We start from the raw sequence: 20205 nt of genomic DNA on the forward strand, positions 1-20205 counted from the left end.
AGCCCTGTATATGATGTAAATACATCTATATCCACAGTGTTGGCCTTCTGTCATGCATAGGTGCTAGCTTTCTGTACTAGCACTACATTCAAATTATATATATATATATATATATATATATATATATATATATATATATATATATATATATATATATATATATATATATATATATATATCATTTAGTATAGTCTAAGAACGCAGCCTTTAAAAGAAAAATGGTCTGCAGGGGTCATTCATTGTCAACAAAGCAAGAACATTTCTGTAAAGTTTGAAGATTCAGGTCTGCTTTACACAAATGTATAGATTTGTGTAAACAATCTGAGATCATGACCTTTTTCTGTCAGTCCATTTAGTGGATCACTCCAGGCAACCCCATTAGTTATCTTCCTGAGCCTGTGATCTTCTACTGTCCACGTCAGTTATGCTAACTATAAAGTTCCCGATGACATTGTTAAAAGATTTTAACATGGACACTCCCAGCTCATTGCTGGTTTCATTAAGGTCTGGGTCATAGGCCCCAGAGAGTGGTGTGCACACCTCCACACTTCCTCTACCAGCTCCTTCCAGGATCCCCATCAGCTGGCCTCTGACCTCCTGAAACAACTCCTTGTTGTACAGCAGTAGGTCTGAATCATCAAGAGGATAAGTGACATCCTCAGAGTAGCACTCACGGGGAACGGGTACCTCTATGTATTTTAACTTAGGAAAGCCTGCAGATAGCATGGAGAATAGCCTGCGCAGGGCTGCAGAGGTCAGAGGGTTTCCCACGAATTTGAGCTCTTCCAGCACCTGACAGCAAGCCAGAGCATTAGTGAAGGCGTCCATGTGCTCATCCTCTATGTTACATTCTTCAATGGCCAGGCTGACCAATGTGGCTGAGGAGCGGCTGAGCAGTCTGTGGAAACAGGAGGAGAAAGAGCTGAAGATGTCATGTCCGCTGATGTCCAGACAAACCAGGAACTCACTGTGGAGGCTGTTGGACAGGTACGTCATGTCCAAACGGTTGAGGCAGCAATTGGCCAACTCCAAGTACTGCAGTGGAGTGTTGAGAGGACTAGGTAAAGAAAAGATACGTAAAAAGAAATGAATTGGTATGTGATTAAAGGTCAATGGTACCAGTTTCCCTGGGCCTCAGCAATCTTTTAACACAAATGACAATTGCTATGTACAGTAGTGAATAGCAGGCAGATACATATTATAGTTTGTGTTAGTCCTCAAGAAGGACAAATTTGACATGCAGGATGGGGCAGGAAATGCTTAACAGAATAATAGGTACATCTTTATTTTTTAAGTCTGTTTGGGCCTCCAGTTCTATTTTCATTTGAACTGTGACGTACAAGTAGTAGGGTTCTGGCTAACCTGTGGCTGTGGCCAGGTGCAGCTGTCTGTCCTCACTCTGGCACCATGAAAGACATTTTAACAACAAAATACCTCCCATTGCTAACCAAGAGCTTTAATACAGCAGGAATGTGCTGTGACCCTGGTTAAAGGTGATTATTGTGAGCTATATTAAAGCTCTTGATGCTACAAAGTGCATGCAAGACAGACAGACGGACATAACAAAGACACCTTGTTGTTGTCTTTCTTCATCCCCCTCTCTGTCTAGTTACTCACTTAAGCAATCTGCGTAGGTGTCCAGTCAGAGTGGAGAAACCAACAGAGAGCTCAGTCAGGCTGCTCAGTTGGGCCAGCAGATTGCCGATGATGGACAGCACATCATTCTCATCAGAGCCCAACCTTCTAACATCCAACGCCCCAGCCGGCAGGGTCAATGACTGTAATTTGGGCAATTCCACCTTGGACAGCAGCACCTCCAAGTGTGGGGCCTCCAGGGGAACATTGTGGACTACCTCGAGCTTTGAAATGCACTCAGGTTCTGCTAGGCGAAGAACATAGAACAGCTGCTTGAGAGTGAGGGAATCAGCCCGAAAACTAACAAAACGAAGCTTCAGTGGACAGTAGCGCTTGAGGAGGAAGGCCTGAGCCACCAGCTCATAGTTGCGGCCTGTGACGAAGCCATTCAAACGGACATCAATAGATATTTCAACGGGAGATCGGGACACATCGCTGGCTTGCATGGCCACCGTGGTCTCGTAGCACATTTGGGTCAGGAGCTGGGTTCTTCCCCATCGGCCCAGGGTTGACTGGCAGGGGCAGGGCTGGTGCTCGATATCCTTCAGGGCAGTCAGGTCCACCACATGCAGGCTCTTGGCGTAGGTTCTTGGAGGAGACAACACATAATCCTATAGAAAAACAAGGGGAAAAGATCATGATTATCTAGTCAAGCTATAACAATTTATGACCATTGTGAGCCAATAACAAGGTGTGTTTAAGCCAGTAAGGCCACAAGTAGAATAACTGAAAAACATGTATGACAATAATATGATAAAGCATAATGTACTCAAGATAATCCAAGTACCTTTAAGCCAGTTAGAATTGCCTCCAGACAAAGCCGGCAGGTGCGGGAGGTCAGGTCCATCTGACAGTCGACTGTTTCTCCCAGGAGCCTCTGTATGTCAAGCACATGAAGAGGCCATGCCTGGACCAAAACATGCAGCAAGTCTGCCTGCTCATGGAGGTAGCAGGCCTTGAAGAGAATTGGGTAGAGGTTAAAAGACACACAGTTGAGGTTCTCCAGAGCACTTGGACCGCTCTGGACAAAGCTCTCAGCAGCAAGAAATTGCAGTGACTTCATGTTTTTTAGGTTTTATCCCCTGGTTTTCTCTCTCGTACCAACAGTTCTGTTGGTTGTTGATGAGAGCTGCAGTCAAACAGCTATGCGTGTCAGTGTCTGGCCTCCTCTGTGGTTGCTGCTTTGTTGATTTCCTCTGTTGATGTCTGCCTGGGTGTTGTGCATTTGTCTAGACCTAGGCTTGCTGTGGTGAGGCATGGGGGTCGCGTGGTAGGGTAAGAGGGGTAGAGGTTATTAATAGAAACAGCTGTCTCACGTCCTTCGACAGGCACAGTGTCTGTTTGCAACTTTCGTAAGAGAGATAAATAGGAACAACATCTGAATGCCACTGGGAAACTTATCACTATTCTACAAACACCTCTTTGTGACACTACTCACATAACCTGCAAGGATAGAAGAAAACAATGTTGTGAGAGCAGAAATATAACAGCAATACAGGAACATTAAAATCTGTGGTACAGAAACATTATCACTTTGCAATGTTTAATGCATTTGAGAAGACAGCTTGTGATAAGGTGCTGTTATCTACATTTTGGTGCATTCACTTTTAACCAAACCTGCCTCAGTTAATGGCTTTTGCCACTCTCAGATTACAGCATGTCACATGGTTGCAATGCATTATGGTCTATTGAGGCTTCTGCCAGTGAAGACATGGATGTCTATGCCCTTTACATGATGGATTCTTTCCGATATAAACATGGGTGCAGATTCCATGTTTACTTTGTTGACCATATTTCAGCATTTCTATATCATGCTCCTGATGTGGAAAAATACAACTACAAGCAACATATTGCGGCCGGAAATGCAGAATATATTGCAAACAGTTGTTGTCTTGCTGTTTTTGAGTTAAAAAAATGTCACTAACATACATAGAAAAATGCAAGAAAACAAAGCATGGACTTTCTGGGATTGTTATTGGAATATGAACTATCAACAGACAAATTATTCATTGCCATTAAATGTTTGTTCAGTGGTACACATATTTAGCCTGGTCCTACCAGCGTGGAGCCAGGCTAACACATATTTGGCCTAGGAAGCAAATATGTGACTATGCAGGTTATACAGCAATACAGGTTCAAATGTAGTCATGTATCTCTACAAAGTGTGCATTTAAATAACTTTTAAAGCTACGTGGCAATCTATCTGAGAGGAATCTGCCAATCTAAATGGCTATAAAAGTAGTATTAGTAACACTGAACTGGCTTTCTTGGATCTAGTGTAGGTAATATTTTCGGGTTTTCTTGCATTAAGATAACAGTGCCTAAGCCTGATTCCACCACACACTGAATATCAAGTAAATTAGGTGATTCAAGGACCTGCTGAGTTGCATTTAACCTCCAAAACTACCACATTTCAGGTCAATAGTCTATAGCTACTCTTCTTACCGGTCTCATGTGTGTTTGAAAAGCATTTATGAAGGGTGGTAGTGATGGTGGTGATGATGATGATGATGATGATGCTTGTGACGGTGCTCATGTCTCTGGGCTGGAGAAGCCAAGGCACCACAGGAGGGTTGAAGGTTGGAAAATATTTCCCTACCTCCCCCCGGCGTAGGTCTAAGGTGTGAGGCAGCATCTTGTACCCTGGAGCGAAGCCTCTTGCTCTGACTATGTTGCAGGACGCTATGTGCTGCAGGCTGAGACTGGGAAGGATGGCACCATGAAGCAGGGTGTTGGCCATGTAACCTGCAGGACTTCCCCTCTCCTCCGTTCCTGTCTTTCCCCACTGACACAGCCTTGCTTCTTGGGGAATAAGGGGTAGAGAGGCCTCTGGGAGAGTCAGGAGAGATGCAGTTCTCTCTGATCACCACAGGGTGGTGCTTAAGAGCAGAATGAGCATCCTGAGTGGGCTCCTGAGAGGGAGAGTCTGCAATAAAAGGAAGAAAAATGGCTTTAATTGTATGTAATTGTGTGTAAGGAAAAAACTATGCTGATATGCACAAACTATACCTGTATTGTCAAACTTGGAGGTATAGTTTTCAATGCCAGCTAGATCCAGGTAGTGGTTTCTGCGCTCTATGTTTTCATCCACACAATAGTGTCTTTTTGCTGCCTCCTGAAAAGCACTCTGCTCCTTCCCTGCTGCTGTTTTCAATGGGAGAGGGGCATTATCATCACACCAGTGACATTTGGTTGACAAATTATGTCTACAGTTACTTGAGCCACAATAAAAAAAAGGCTTTTTACCTATTTCTGAGATCTTCTCTGGGCCAGCTGATGGAGTTACAACTAGCTTTATCTTCAGGGGTGTGGTGCCACTGTAAGGCGGCTTGACTGACGCCTCTAGAACCTCATGCATGGAGTGTATCAGACTGGACATGTCCTGCAGAATGCACACACATACATACTGTATATACACACTGTGTACAAAGCAAGCTACTTAAAACACCATTTAATTTAAACAATATGCGTGAAGGAAACCTACCTCTCTGGTGACCTCGTCACTGTTGTCAAAGTTGTACAGCATGAATACCCACTCCTGCTGAGTGTCCTTATCAGGCACTATGTTACACTCTGTGACCTGTGTGTGCACATATTGCTATAATAAACGTGCAGTTCTGTAGTTTATTAGGTAAAATTAAAGTTTACAGTAATATATGTGGTGTAATAAAAAAAAAACTGGTAAAACCTCAATGTGTGCTTATAATACATTGTTGATTACTATCAGATGCGTGACTTTGTAAAGAGTGTCCCGGAAAACACATTATCAAGACACACTAGAATCTCACCCATCAGGTACCTTAATGATTTGCAAATGTTGCAGAGATTTGGAGGTATACACTCACACCAGCATGGCTGCTCCTCTTCTTCGTCTGTTTATTGAACTGGAAGTGGATGCTTTTATCTCTATCAGGTGTCTTCTTTGGTGGCAGAACCACTAAACAACACACAGAGCTGGACTGTAAATATCGTTATCCAGTAGACTCACAGTTTGAGGGTTACTATAATTATTGTGTTAACATACTGTGCCTTGTAATCAACATATTCCTTGTTATAAGCTCTGTTTTCAATACATGTTTGGCAGCAGAGAGGAAACTTACTGGAAGCTCCACCTCCAAAGGTGGAAGTTTTCAAATATACTGTAGAACAGATGTATTTAATTTAACTTTTTCCCTTTGACCTGGGAAAGCAAGGGGTGTGACCTGCTCAACATCTACACAATAATTACGCCCTTTATAATACATAGAAAGTGAGCAACGTCAGTATGATGCAAACAGCAATAATTCAGTTCTCTACTCACCTTTGAGGTTGCAGTTACGCTCAGACTTGTTTGCCCTCAATTCTACATACAAGTTCTGTCAAAAAAAGTGAGAGTGTAAATCAACAGAGAGCATACGTGTAAGAGGGATAGGGAAAGAAAAGAGTAAGCAATTAAGAGCTTTTTTCATCCCATTGGTGCAGAGATTGATCTCCAGATGTGAGCAATGTGTGTCATTCTAGAAAATAAGTCATTGACTCTTCTTCCATTCCTGTCAAGAAAATTACATTTTCAACACAATTGATCTGATGATGTATGAATGTGATGTAAATCTTTCTTCATTTTTCTACAGAAATTAAAACACAGAAAGAATATAAATGGCACAGTAAGGCAGCAAAGGAGCGTGTGTCTTTGTGTCCCCACTGGTAGTGGCAGACGGCCGCCCACCTAGAGCCTGGTTCTGCCTGAGGTTTCGGACTGTTTAAAGGAAGGTTTTCCTCGCCACTATCGTACCAAATACTTGCTCTTGGGGGGAATTGTTGGGTCTCTGTAAATTAGAGCGTGGTCTAGACCTACTCTATCTGTAAAGTGTGCTGATAACTTCTTTTATGATTAGGCACTATAAATAGAATAAAATTGAATAGAACGAGGTTTGGACATTTTCCTAACTGGCTCTCCTCTTTAAACCGTTGACATTTTGACCTTTTGACCTTTTCTTCCCTGATCACACGTAACTGACGTGTCCCTGAAGTTTTATATGATCATTTAATGTAAATTATTTTTCTCATATTGTCCGTCTGTATTCACCCTCAGAAACGCTCCGTTTTAGCGTCTCTCTTTAAGCCCCCCTCTCGAAAAAGCCCAGTCTGCTCTGATTGTTAAAATATTTTCGGGGCCTTGCACCGTCATTGCAGCCAGGGAATAACAGTAATGGCACTGTAGCAGCACTTTCTACCTATGTAAGTAAGCAAGTAAACATCACAACTGTTTAAAAGGCCCAGTTTCTGAATAAGGGCTGTGTGCATTTTTCCTTGTGTTGAGTGTTTTGATACTTCCACAGTATGTATATAGCACTTCCACCTGCTTTAATAGAAAAAAGACAGATATCTCACTTTTTACAATATGGGACCTTTAACAATCATATCCATTTCTGTGATTTAAAAAAAGATCTGACAGTACATACTCACTACTATCTCAGGTAGAAACCAGTCTGCACTGTAAAGCAAGAGAAAACTGAGAGCCCCAACAAGGCTTTTCTTATCTCTTAACACAACAATCCATCATTAACGTCACACTGATGCTCGGGCAGATGCAGATGAGCGACAATAGGAATGATAAGATGAGTGCACACCTTGCACTCACATACACACCAGTCTTTCTCCACACCCTCCTCTCTCTGCCTGTCACGCTCTGACTGCAGTGAAGCTTTGATGCTGGGTTCGATTTCAAGTAAAATACGGTGGGAAGTGGAAGAGATGGTGCAGGTAGCAGAAAGGTGCACACAGGGTAGAATCCAGTATTTGTTGTATGCCCTCATTATAAAACACCCATCCACCCATCTGCCTGGATATCAAAAAGCTTCAAGTGTCAGCAGAACAGTAGCTGCCTTTGTCTCAGCAAGAATGTATAACAGTCAATCTGATAACGTTATACATGGGTGGATTTTAGCCTAAATATAATGAGAAATACCAACCTTTTCAAGACTTAAAGTAATGTGTGCTCACTCAAGACAGAAACATTGGTACAAATGTGAACTGGACTTAACGGTGGATTTCCAGTGCAAACAAAATAACAAGCAGAGTAGTAGAAGTAACCACACCTGGGCGTTAGTTATGTCAAGATTAAAAGCCTGCTCGTGATGTTTGCTCATGGATGTTACAATATTTACATGGTGTTTATGAAAACACAGAGAGAGTAAGCCGTGCGCACACACACCTTCAGAAAGTGATGTTGTCGACACCTGAGCGACTGCTTTTTGACAGGTAAGTAAGGCATATACGTAAATATTTAGTTAGTGGGTCTGTGTGTCTTCAGTTTTTATCTACAGCTTAAACACATTTACTTGTCACTGGTTATCTTCAAGAATACACAAAGTGTCTGTAACCATCATTAAGCTATTTTTGTGCTGTCAAAGTTTTCAGATTGCTATTAATAAAAGAACTTTACATAAAAATGTTTGTTAGCAATTGTTTTAAAGTGTCTTTTTTTTTTAACTGTCTCTCTCTAGTTGCAGAAAACTATTTAAATTAAGTAAAGTCATGGAAAAGGCTTCATATTAAGGAGGCAAAAAGAGGGTTCATGCAAGACCAAAGCTAAATATATAAAATGTCTCACACAATGGGATGTCTTTGCCGTTGGCAGTTTACAGCAGTGGAGTGTCAAACTATATTAGGCTGGAAAATCTAATCGCAGGAAGATCTCTGCCATTAACAAGCACAGAAACTCCACCACAACCTTTTAAACAACTTGGCAACATCTTTTTCCAAACTGTGGAAGTTTCCAGAGCTTTCATACAACACTTTATAAAACTTCAAAACAAACTAGTGATAACTCGCACCAAATCTAATGACTTTAGCAGTTGTGCTAAACGATCAAACAAGCTGAAGACAAGTAAAATGGCATGTCATGTTGTTTATCACATTTCACATTTAAATAGTTTTCCTTTATCTACAAACAACACTGTGATCTTTGGAAGCTCATAAAACATTTGTAATTTCCTTTTAACACATAATCTGGTTATACAGATTAAATCAGTGTGTATATAGTTAATAGGAGAGTAAGTAACAGTTTTTACCACCTCTTCTTAAATAACACATAATGAAGAGGACATTTTATCTTGTGTTCAACAGTATCCATCCAAACATATGGCTTCATAAATGCTGACAGTCTACATGTGATAATCATTTACGCAATCAAACACCCCCTCCCTCCCCACATCTTTTTCCTCTCTCCCCTCTTTACAGTCTGTCTGACTGGAGAAGGAAAGCAGTACCAGATGTGGAGACTTTTTTTCAGTCGGGTATAAAGACCTTGCTGTTTGGAGGGGGTGGCTGTGTTTCACTTCACAGACTTGCAAGTCTCTTTATAGAGATGGAGGAGGAAAGGGCGGAAGAATAAATATACGACTACCTCCAAACACCTTTTATGTCTCCTGAAGTGATGTGAGAAAATACTGTATATCCCAAAACTGGCTGAAGTGAGATGAAGCTGTTGACGCTGCAATAAACCAGTATAGAGGCTGGGAATGCCTGAGTTTCTGCTGCTTTTTTTCTCCAGTATGTGAAAAATGCAAAATGTAAAACTCTCATGCATCGAAGAGGATGATCTGGAGGAGAAATCCCTAAGAGTCCCTAAAATACTTATGTGTTGTTAGATATTATCAATTCAGAGCCAAGTCCAGTCTAGTCATTTTATTAATACGACAAATCACAAATTTGCCTCAAAGGGATTTTGTGAGACCCAATGTTCTTAGACGCTTGATTCAGATAAGAAAACTCCCCCAAACCATATAATCAATAGTTGTTTTAAGTGCTCCTAAATGTTTTATGTAAAGCACTTTGAATAGCCTTGTTGCTGAAATGTGCTATATAAATAAAGCTGCCTTGCCTATTGTTTTCAGTAAAGTCTAAATTAACTACATTATCAACCATTATATCAATAAAGTCTCCTAACCCTATCAGGCCAATGGTTTCCACCCATCACTGTGCCAGCTTCAAGCCTATTTGGTAATCCATCAAAAACAAACCATTACAGTGCCAAAGGAAACCAAAATAAGCATCATGGGATCTATTTGTGTAATACCTAATGTGGGTGCCCGCTGAGTTTAGTTTTCCCTGCGTCTGTATGTTAGTCCAGTTAAATATAAAGCCTAATACTAAACTATATAAGCCGAAATAAGCATACATTATAAAAACCTGTTCTACCTCTGTCAGTTTGGTTTTGTGGATGCGCTCCAGCTCCCTTTGACAGGTCAGCACATTGGAAGCCAAACTACCACCTGCAGAGCATAAGAATAAATATGTTAATACATGTACAAACACGTGTAAAAGGTATGTTGTTTGTACAGTTTCTGTGTTGACTGTCTTACCTTCGGGACCCTGTCTACGTTTCGAAGCTGTCCAAATAATGAGGGGGAAAAAAAAAAAGAGTCAGAAGCGATTCCATCTAAAAAAAAAAAAAAAACTAATGCAATGTAATGTAATAAAATATCTCACCAAGTTTGGACTGTAATTTTCCCATAGTTCCGTATTTTTATTTGATGAGGAACATTTCATAATATCCAATCCATGAGGGGGGAAATAAATGCGACACTTGTGAAAGAACAGCGCCAGCAGACTACACCATGGACTACACAGACCAGCGTGAAAGTTTGACTTGGATATCAAAGAGTATAAATGGCAGAGCGAGAGGCTTCACCGTTGCGCACTTCCTTGTACGGTAAATTCGGTTTAGCCGATCACTGTAGATTAATAAAGCTAAGAAAAACACGTTAACAAAGGGAGAAAGCTTCTTTTTCTGAGACACCTTTTAATATGTAAAATAACTTATTCTGGACATATGTATTGTTTTCGTTATGTAAAAATAAAAATATACAGTTGTGGCCATAAGTTTACATATAGTTGTAAAGAACAGGTCCTAATGTCTATTTAAATGGGCTCAGAGATGTCACCAGCTGTAGTCAATCATAATCACTGTGAGAAGTAAAAGACGTCATGTCAGAAAGCAAATTTGATTGATACAACTTTCTACATCACGTTGTCGTTGAGGTTGCTCTATGTATTTTTGACCAGTAGATTTAGTCACATTTTCAGAAGACCCATAATAAAGTCAAAAGAGACCCAGCTTTCATGAATGTTTTTTTTGTGACAAAGAAGTATGTGCTCCAATGATTCAATGATACAATGATCACAGAAAAATAGGAGTTGTAGAAATGATTGGAAACTCAAACTGCCATGACATACATGTTCTTTACAACTGCAAACTTTTGGCCACAACTGTAATAAAATGTAGGCTAATATTTTAATAATTTGTCTTGTGTGTGCATTTACACATGCTTTACCAGTATTAAGATGAATCCACAGTATATCCCTGTACAAGACTGATGGCTCTCTATTTCGGCTCATATGAATCACGAATGTTGTCTGTCAATACTGTATGAATGACTTGTTTCAATTAAATTATAATTGTATAATCAAGATGCTGTATTCAGGTGAAAGGGCTGTCTTGACCACCAGTTTCCTACATTGCAAAACGGTCTTTTTAACCCTTGTGTTGTCTTCCCGTCAACCTTGACAGTTTTTTTTTGTTTTTTCCAACGTTTTAAATTGTTAAAATTTTCTTCTACACATTTTCAGCGCTTATTTCTACGTCCCATATTTTCTGATATAAAACAAAAATTGAAAATGGGTGAATTTGACCCGAAGTCAACACAAGGGTTAAGAACACAGACACCACTGTAGAACATATCATACAACTCTGCTGTAAATGAGGTGAACATCACGAGAATGCTGGAATGACAAATGCATCACATCTGCGGTTTACTGCAGTATCTCGTGCTTTGACACTAAGCACTTGTAACACTCATGACAACTGCAGCTCTTCACTGTTTCTATCACCTAACTTATTGTTGCCATAATTAAGAAATGTATAGCTTAATTCACAGAAGGAAAAATAAAAAGGGGATAACAGTGTAAAAGGTCATGTTAGTCTATTGACCACACAGCAACTAAATAAATACCATTTTCTTAAACAATCACAGACAAAAGGGATGGTGGAAAAGAGCTTTTTTTGTGTATAACTAAATACAAAAGTATTATGTTAACATCTTGTTTGAAAGGGAGTTTCCTACTTACAACTGGCCTTCAATCTGAAGTAATGGCTGAGGTTAACAATTTTTTTCTTCTTCTTTATATTACATAAATGTACATATGTCTGTTTAAAAAGCAACAGACCAAGTCCATCTCACAGTTTTTTTAACTGCTGCCACTGACAGACTCTTTGACAGTGAGGGCTGGAGTGGGTCCTATGTGGGTCCAGATGTAGCCTTTTTCTGGTCGGATGGGGATGGTGGGGAACGGAGAGCTCTGCGACTTGAAATATTCAGAGGGGGCGTGACACACAAACTCCAGGTACTCCATCTTCCTGGGCAGATCCTCCTCGGGACCTAATAAAAATAAGACAGTTCTTAACTTGTCACATAAATGTCCTAGAAATTGTAAAATTTTAAATTCTCATTGCTCACCAACAATGTATGTCCCAGGATCAAACTGGTCCTTTGGGCTAGCCTGTGTGGGGATTAACCAGGTCAGTGCAGCACTCTTTTCGCAGTACTGGTCCTGCACGAAGCCTCGAATCTGGGCATAGTAAGACTTCCCGTCTTCCTCATCGGTTACCTTGATCACATCTCCTGTCTGGTAGTATACACCCTGTGGATACAAATATAAACACTAAGGAGGGTCTGGCTCCTTCTCTCACATGTATCACAGGATGAATGTTTCCTACAACAGTATTAGTTAAAGCTGCAATTAGATGAAGAAATTCTGACAGATCAGGAAATGTTTTCAGATGAAAATGGGGTAGATAACAATATTCCGATATTGAGCGGAAACGTGAGATTACTTTGTATTACATCATACCTTATAAAATACTGATTCGGATGTGATGATTGTTGCAACAGATTCTGGTGCTTTGATTGGCTGAGGAAAGAGATCACACACACACACACACACACACACACACACACACACACACACACACACACACACACACACACACAGGTCAAATAAATAAGTTCATAGTACAACACAAGAGAAAAAACTAAATGTGCTAATCGAATACATCTCTGTCTTACATTTTTGAGTTTGAATATGTGTCTTCTTCCCTTTCCTTTTGTTGACACCTTCTTCTCAGATGCCGGAGCTTTGTACTTGGTGCTTCTCAGCCGTGCAGACCTCCTGTGGATCTCCTGCTTGGACTAAAAGAGCAACACATACCAGGTATTTAATCTGCCTCCATTCAATATTTACCTATGACAAACTAAGGCTGCAACTAATGATTATCGGGTAACTGATTAGTTACTTTATCCACAAATAAGTAATAACTGTTATCATAATAACCTTCCAAGTGCTTGTTTCGACTGACCCACCATTCGAATAAAAAAAGAAACTATTTACAGTGATATGAAACAGAGAAAACATCCACACATCCCAGTCATCTCAGTAACGTCACAGGCCGCTTTGAGACTCATTATAATCTCTACATTACAGTTTGTTATGCTGCTGTTCATCTTAAGGAGGTAGTGGTACTTCTTTAAATGTACAGCTGTAAACACCAGTATGTGAACACCAGTATGTGAACTCTAGTTTAGAGAGGGGGTTCCCCTTGAAAATATGCATAAAGCATGAGCCGAACCCAAGCGGAGCATTCAATGTGAAAGGCACATTTACACAGCAACGAACCTGCTTTCCCCCGCCATTGCTGGGCTGAGTGTTGGAGGACATGGAGGGCCCTGATGCTCCGCAGCTGCTGCTCTTTCCTGTGCAGTTGTTGCAGAGGATCTCTCCCTGGTTTCCTTTCTTCCACATCGAGGAAGAGTTGGTCTTGCAGACAGCACAGCATGGTTTCAAACCCAGCGGCATCGTTAACGGTCAGAAAACGACGCCAGGGTACAAATAAATGAACGTTAATACAGTGCTACACAATGAGATGATGGCTGCTCGTTCAGCCCCTGCTAACTGTGTATCACACCGACGTGACTCCTTCAAATGACACAAACAGAGAGAAAGATATGTCCTTTCTGCGACAGATAAACCTTAGACGACTAGCTAGCTATGGCATTAGGCTTGATACGATAATCACGTCAGCATGAAATTACAAGATGGATTGTTTATTTTCGCAGCCAAATGACCGCCATTGCTAACTGTTTCTTCTTCTGCCTATTTTGACATCTTCGGCTCTGTGGTTTGCGATGCATTGGTCAAGCGCCACCACTGGACTGGAGGAGTCTGCGCCGAACTCAACCTGTGTATTGAGATGTTGCCATAAACCATGTTGTGTAAAAGGTTTGGTTCAGGTTTAGGTAGTGGGAAACTATCACACACAACACCGATTTTGTCTCCTAGTTAATGCAAGTAAAAAGTAACGTAGTAGTGGACGTGTGACAATGATAATAATCGAACATTTCTTGGTCATACAGGTAATAATTGAACACAAAAAAGCCGATTTCACCTGAAGTGACTCCACTCCAACAGGTGGCGGTAATCAAGTAAAACGGCCACCAACCACTGTTAATGTGAAGAAGAAGAAACGCGTCACTGTTCAAAACAAAAGTTCCGCCTGTCTGGCGCCGTGTCCTCATGAAGATGTCTCAAAATACTCCCGACAAAGACGACCAAACGTCAACTAACAAAAAAACCATCTCCCTCCCAATGTCCAGAGTGAGGTTGATAATGAAGAGCTCCCCCGATGTCTCCAGCATTAACCAGGACGCTCTTTTTCTCACCACCAAGGCTACAGTAAGTAAGCTGCCGTTTAATGCTAAATCATTGGTTCACTGAGCACTGCTAACTTGTCAGCTCATTCATCTGCTGCTGCTAACAGGGATTAGCTCGCGGTTAGCTTCTCGGATAGCTAAGCGTAAATGTGGCTGCTCCAGTTAACATTTGAGCTCCACTTACCGTGAGTTTCTCTTTTGCTGACTTGTGTTGTGTTGTTGAAGGAGCTGTTTGTCCAGCACCTGGCTCTCGCTTCATTCAACGGCTCCGGGAAAGAAACCAACACTTTATCATACAGCGACCTGGCTCAAACCGCAGAGGAGAAGGAGACTTTCCACTTTCTTACAGGTGAGACCCAGCCACAGCCTGGTAACGTTAGACGTACAGGGACTTTCTGCAGCATGTAATGTTGGTCACTACTAACTCTCTTCTAACCACTGAAACATTAGTGGAATAGAATATCTACCTAAAATAAATGCAGTCTAATACAAAAGTCCTGCAATATCTGTCGATGTATGTATATGTCGAAGAAAAGGACTGCTTTTTCACAATGTGAATGGGGTATCAATCACATAAAAGGAATTTGCCTCGGTGTTAGGTGTATGCAATACACATATTAAGCTGAAGTACTGCAACAGTAAAGAACATAAATATATAATAGAAAAAATACCATACAAATGTGAAAATGGCATGTATGTAATGTACTTAAACCAAATATTAAGGAAGAAACAAAGTGGTCCATTTTATAATAAAATACCAAGTAGTTTATACAGTAATCAACAAATGTATTTTTCACGAATTCTGGCTTTTGATGACTCCTTTTTTTCAACACAAACTTGCACCTCTTTGTGTTTGCTTGCAATAATCTTAAATGGAAGTTTCTACAGTCTTATTTTTTCTGCCGCAATTTTTAGAGCAGTTTTTGTTGTAACCTCACCTTCTACCAAGGACAAAAAATGCTTTTAAGATCTATTTCCACAACCATTCATCATTCATTCAGATGCTGTAAACACAGTTTCACATCCCTTCATATGGCGTGATAGGTTGGGACAGTCAGGAAAGGCATTCTGCAGCTACAGTAAGAGGATAAATAGTGACCGTAAGAATGAGTTTGACACAGTTTAATATTCTCTTTTATAGATATCCTACCTAAGAAGATCTTGGCTCGAGATTATCTTCAATCTTTGGACCAAATGCAAGATGATGATGCTGACTTTTAAAAAGGACACTGGCTACATTTAACATCTGGACAGATGTTATCAAATGCACATGTCCTCCCATTCATTAAGTGCACTGGCAGAAGAGATACCCTGAACTTTCTCAATGCTTTTTTGAATACATTGAAAGAATTCAGCTGTAGGGCTCATGAAAGACGTTAGTGGACACATAATTGAAAGTAAAGCCACATACAGTAGGCAAAATGTAAAATCAAGTGAAGACTTAGAAATCCTCTTCAAACACAACAACACACTGACTCTTAGAGGTACATAGATGTTTTACTGTATGTCTTAAGATAAATACTTGATGCCAGGAATCAAAATTTGTAACAATGGCCTAAACAAAGCAGCGTAGATGAATCATAATGCAATCACCCCTTAACATTTTGGAACATTTTTGCATTTGGCCCGTATTCCCAGACTATCTTTGAAGGCTTTGTGGTAGCAATATCTTATAAAGTCCGTGCTTGTTTTGCATGCACAACAATCAGCAGGAGTGAATTGCCATGTTTGAGTTGTGTGTAGTTCATCATAAATACTTGAAAGTATAAATACCTCTTCTTTTTTTTCCAGCTTCACTACAAAGCAACTGAACATGCTGCGTCTTTCCATATACAAATTCACACTCAAGCTTAATAGATGTGAATATTTAAAGTGTATATATCGGCTGACCACCTTACAACGTATCATCCTCATGCATTTACAAATTGTTTAGATTTGATATTAAAATAAAGATTCATGCTGTCTGATATGCATGTTGCACCGCATGTATTTTACACCACAACTTTGGAGAAATGGATGTATGTAAATGCAGTGTATACATGTCGAATGATGTGTTAAACAGGTCAGTTGTTATATTCCAAGCTTGAGGCTGATAGCAGGACCATGAAATCTCCATGTGAAACATATCTGCTAAGTGGAAATATAAAACGTGATTTAACAGCTACATGTTCATCAACTCTCCCTGATAATGTGAGATTTATTTATCTGATTCCAGTTTACACATGCCACTTTTAGGTGCTTTGATGACATAAGGTGCATACCAAGTGTGTTTTGTCCTCATACTATGGACTAACATAATCCCGAGCATGCATACATTTGCTACATTGTTACATGAATATATAAATACAGCACAAATAAGGCAAGTGGTTGTCATTGTCACTGTTGGATGAGTTTGTTGAGTCGAAGCTGCATGTTAAGCAGAGTATTCTCTAAAGTAGAAAAATGATTCTCTAGGATGTTTGCCATGTGCTCTCGTCCATCTATGGCGTCCCTTGTGTTGGCAAGATGCTCCTTCATGCTGAAAGGAATGACAAACCACAAGTAAATGTCTGAGACTTTGTGACACATTTACACCCCCCCCCCCCCCCCCCCCCCCTCCCCAAAATTCATAAATGTCCAATGAGTCTGTTCTCTCCCATCTAATAGAGAGAAAACACTGAATTGCATTAATTCTCTACAGCTGTTTTCATGCCAGAGCCTCGTCTCAGCCAGATGTCCCGACAGATGACTCTTGCAAACACTTGAAATGACTCAGCTGCTTGTCTGGATGTTGTTTCCACTCTGTCTTCTTTGGCATTCAAGTAGTATTATATTTAGGCCAAACAAGTAACACTGATCCAGGGATCCTGACTGCCTCACTATACAATGATTTAGGAATAATCCCACAGCTGGCCTTGGATCAGTATTTACCAGATACTTGAATGGAATACTTGAATTTGTCTCTGCAAAGTGGGGTTTGTAGCTGTATTTTGTGACAGGTCTCTAGAACGTATGGTTCTAATGTATTAAATATAAATATACAACAACAGAAAGTCATACCACTGATATACTATGTACCTCCTCCTTAACCATTAAATAAGTAATTTAGTACATAATGATTTTATTCCCACTTCTTCAGTCACTACACCAAAAGTTTTTTATTAAATGAAATATAAGCTTCAGCGCCCTCCTCACCCCAGTAATTTTCATACAACCCCTGAGGTTATTTAATCCATCAAATGGTCCATGGACTTCTGTTTCTCACCTAGTGAGTACCCCCTGCTCCTTTCCCTCTTTCCTCTTCTCCTCCAGAGAGGCAAACACCTTTTCCATGGTCTGTATAGTTTCTACCACATCCAGGTGGTCTGAGTTGATCCCCTGGACCTCCTCTCTGGCTTGGTGTTCGTAAGAGATCCCTCCCTCCTCCAACCCGCTGGTGGTGGACACAGCCTGCAGGGCAGCCCTGTTTTGGAGAACAAGCAGGCGGGACCTGGCAAACTCCTCAGGTCCAGCTATGTTTTCCCAGCAGATTGGAGAGGACGGTGGTAACCAGAAGCGCTGGGTGCAGTTGACTGGTTTTCCAGGGGTCTCTGTTATGAAGGGGCTGTCAGCAGGGAAGCTGTGAAGCAGGTGCAGAAGAGATGATCCAGAACCCCACTCCCAATCCTCAAGGTACGGGTCCCCAGACTCTTGTTCAGGGGGAAAAGTAGGAAGAGGCCCCGCTGCCCCGGCACCCTCTGCTGGGAAGCAGACCCCCAGCAGGAGGGAGCAGGACAGGCAGAGCACGGCCCTGCTCACTGCCCCCTGTAGCATCTCCAATCTGGCTGAAACATGAAGTATCAGGCTTGATCAGCTTTATTCAGATTGACACACACACACACACACACACACATGAATGTAATTTCTAGACAGACTGATGGAGAATTACAGTGAGACTTTTCATTGTCATAAAAGTGTGTCAATACAGGCAGAAATGCGATTTCACCTTCAAAATAAAAGGTATAAATTAGGTTACATTTAATATAAAGAACAAAAAGGTTAATTGCTACAGTTCTGCCACATATGTCTCCACCAAGAACAGCGTTCTTTTTTTCGGTACAGTAATTTACATAGCTCAAAGGCTAAAGCATATGTTTTATGTCTTATCTCCGGAAGTTTTACTCTCATTATGGTAGCTTCATAGTTTACCAGTAGTAGAAAAAGAAGAAAGAAGCCTCCCAGCTAATCCGCTACTCCTTATCATTGCAACAACTTTAACTCATACAAACATGTTTTCGCTCAATACCGTAGCCTACATACATTTCACCCACTCGTGTATGTAATATGTCTTACCTTGCAAAGAAACCCAAGCGACGACGCAGGCTGTGAGTTCTGCGACGCTCCTTCGGTGCCTGAAGTCGTCGGAAAAAATGAGTCTGCAGACTGCAGCCTGTTACATGCGATGTGAATCAGTATTTACTGGCCCGGTAACAGCAGTCAGGAGAGCAAGGATTTTCCGTCAGAGTCTGTGGAGTTATTGAGGGAAACTTAACCCAATGAACGTCATATACACTTGTAGTCTGGCTGGAAATGTCTCCTGACATACAATCGCAAACACCAGACATGCATGCTGGAAATAGTAGATCTGCTGCAGGGTTTTTATGTAACTTATGCCTACTAAAAGTGGAATTTAATTTCTACGCTGGATTGTACTTTTGTGGTACAAGTGTTAATTTGCAGCTGTTTGTTCCTCTAAAGACTTCAAGTCGTCTGAATGGAGTAGTAGTAGTGTGATGCTCCGTGAATTTATGAGCCATTTTACAATGTCCTAAACAGGAGCAGCAGGCTTGAATTTTAAACTTAAAACGCTCTAAACATCATGCAATCATAACCTGTGCATTTAAACTTTTTGTCAGATATACCCATAACATTTGTTATCATGCTGTTTTAAGAACAAACAAAGGGTTTTAACATTTGTTTTGTCCCAAATATTAATTTACAACATCTGTGTTTATTTAGTGAGTCTTCTGAATGGCCAGGGAAGGAATTTATGTAGTCCGGGGGCTTACACCCTGACATAAGCAACGAGGAATGGGATATTTTGGCACAAACTATCGAGGGTGTTGTAATGTAAGGGGAGGAATGATCATGAGACACACACCATCAATCTTAAAAGATGTACTGTGAATCTCAGGACAAACCGTAAAACATAAGCTTTGTAACTCTAAAGAAAGATGGGAATGTAAAATGCAGTATCAGATCCATCTAGATGAGACCTGTCCAGACAGATACTTTGGCTCTGGTCTACAGCTGGTGGTGGTAGCCAGATGTTGTTTTCAGATCCTAATGCTTTTCAAACCATTTGGTGAACAAATAGTAGAAGTTAATGTTAACAGTTTTATTCAGATTAAGACAATCCATGTTTTGGCTCATACAATCAGGTGGAAGAGCCAGAAAAATAGCCACAGTAACATGGACTGCATTTGAAATGAAAAAGGACTCAATGAGGTTAAAGTTCCAACTTTCAGATTCTTACACAATTACACTGCTCAACCAATCAGGATATACCAACTGCAACACTTCAAACACACCAGTGCAAAGAAAACAGGCTCCAGAACAGTACAGTGATAACAGGTACAATCTAATATAGTCATAACAAACACCCACAACAAATATAAATAACCATAACCGTACACTGATCTCATAATTATCTTTGTAATATGGGAACAGCCACTGCATACTTAATATTAAAATATTTTATTTTGAAAAACATCTATCTAAATTGATTTGTTCTGAATTCACCTCTTTGAAATTTAAATATGAAAATTCTTGATTTACATTTTAAAAACCTGAATTTATAAAT

The 20205-nt window shown here is 40.5% G+C and overlaps 5 protein-coding genes across 11 annotated transcripts; 1 reads left to right on the forward strand and 4 right to left on the reverse strand.

Annotated features, from left to right (window-relative positions):
- Positions 1–171: 171 nt before the first annotated feature.
- On the reverse strand, positions 172–3168 carry lrrc14b (leucine rich repeat containing 14B). 2 transcript variants are annotated; one of them, XM_039820515.1, is made up of 4 exons: positions 2737–3154; positions 2423–2590; positions 1618–2246; positions 172–1057 (listed from the first exon to the last, which is right to left on the reverse strand). In XM_039820515.1, exons 2-4 carry the CDS (start codon positions 2480–2482, stop codon positions 379–381), a joined length of 1368 nt encoding a protein of 455 aa, XP_039676449.1. In that variant the 5' UTR covers positions 2483–2590; positions 2737–3154; the 3' UTR covers positions 172–378. The 2 variants fall into 2 exon arrangements, with proteins under 2 accessions (XP_039676449.1, XP_039676448.1); XM_039820514.1 differs by having other exon boundaries at positions 2423–3168.
- LOC120571527 (protein naked cuticle homolog 2) lies at positions 2815–10314 on the reverse strand. 4 transcript variants are annotated; one of them, XM_039820517.1, is made up of 10 exons: positions 10108–10314; positions 9981–10007; positions 9817–9890; positions 5936–5990; positions 5481–5572; positions 5120–5215; positions 4882–5017; positions 4645–4779; positions 4081–4561; positions 2815–2879 (listed from the first exon to the last, which is right to left on the reverse strand). In XM_039820517.1, the coding sequence occupies exons 1-9, from the start codon at positions 10130–10132 to the stop codon at positions 4107–4109; spliced, it is 1095 nt and encodes a 364-aa protein (XP_039676451.1). In that variant the 5' UTR covers positions 10133–10314; the 3' UTR covers positions 2815–2879; positions 4081–4106. The 4 variants fall into 4 exon arrangements, with proteins under 4 accessions (XP_039676451.1, XP_039676452.1, XP_039676450.1 ...); XM_039820518.1 differs by having other exon boundaries at positions 2815–4561; positions 4645–4776; XM_039820516.1 differs by having other exon boundaries at positions 2815–4561.
- Positions 10315–11661: 1347 nt separating this feature from the next.
- gatad1 (GATA zinc finger domain containing 1) lies at positions 11662–14189 on the reverse strand. The gene is made up of 5 exons (XM_039820520.1): positions 13351–14189; positions 12744–12866; positions 12529–12588; positions 12135–12318; positions 11662–12056 (listed from the first exon to the last, which is right to left on the reverse strand). Exons 1-5 carry the CDS (start codon positions 13528–13530, stop codon positions 11866–11868), a joined length of 738 nt encoding a protein of 245 aa, XP_039676454.1. The 5' UTR covers positions 13531–14189; the 3' UTR covers positions 11662–11865.
- Positions 14190–14247: 58 nt separating this feature from the next.
- Positions 14248–16351, forward strand: chrac1 (chromatin accessibility complex subunit 1). Its single transcript, XM_039820524.1, has 3 exons — positions 14248–14406; positions 14610–14733; positions 15526–16351. Exons 1-3 carry the CDS (start codon positions 14248–14250, stop codon positions 15603–15605), a joined length of 363 nt encoding a protein of 120 aa, XP_039676458.1. The 3' UTR covers positions 15606–16351.
- Positions 15863–18946, reverse strand: si:ch211-57n23.1. Of its 3 annotated transcripts, none has more exons than XM_039820523.1 (3): positions 18696–18946; positions 17629–18216; positions 15863–16902 (listed from the first exon to the last, which is right to left on the reverse strand). In XM_039820523.1, exons 2-3 carry the CDS (start codon positions 18174–18176, stop codon positions 16761–16763), a joined length of 690 nt encoding a protein of 229 aa, XP_039676457.1. In that variant the 5' UTR covers positions 18177–18216; positions 18696–18946; the 3' UTR covers positions 15863–16760. The 3 variants fall into 3 exon arrangements, with proteins under 3 accessions (XP_039676457.1, XP_039676456.1, XP_039676455.1); XM_039820522.1 differs by having other exon boundaries at positions 17629–18183; positions 18696–18945; XM_039820521.1 differs by having other exon boundaries at positions 17629–18187; positions 18696–18944.
- Between the last annotated feature and the right edge of the window lie 1259 nt (positions 18947–20205).

This window comes from Perca fluviatilis, chromosome 13 (genome assembly GCF_010015445.1).
Source record: "Perca fluviatilis chromosome 13, GENO_Pfluv_1.0, whole genome shotgun sequence".
NCBI lineage: Eukaryota > Metazoa > Chordata > Actinopteri > Perciformes > Percidae > Perca > Perca fluviatilis.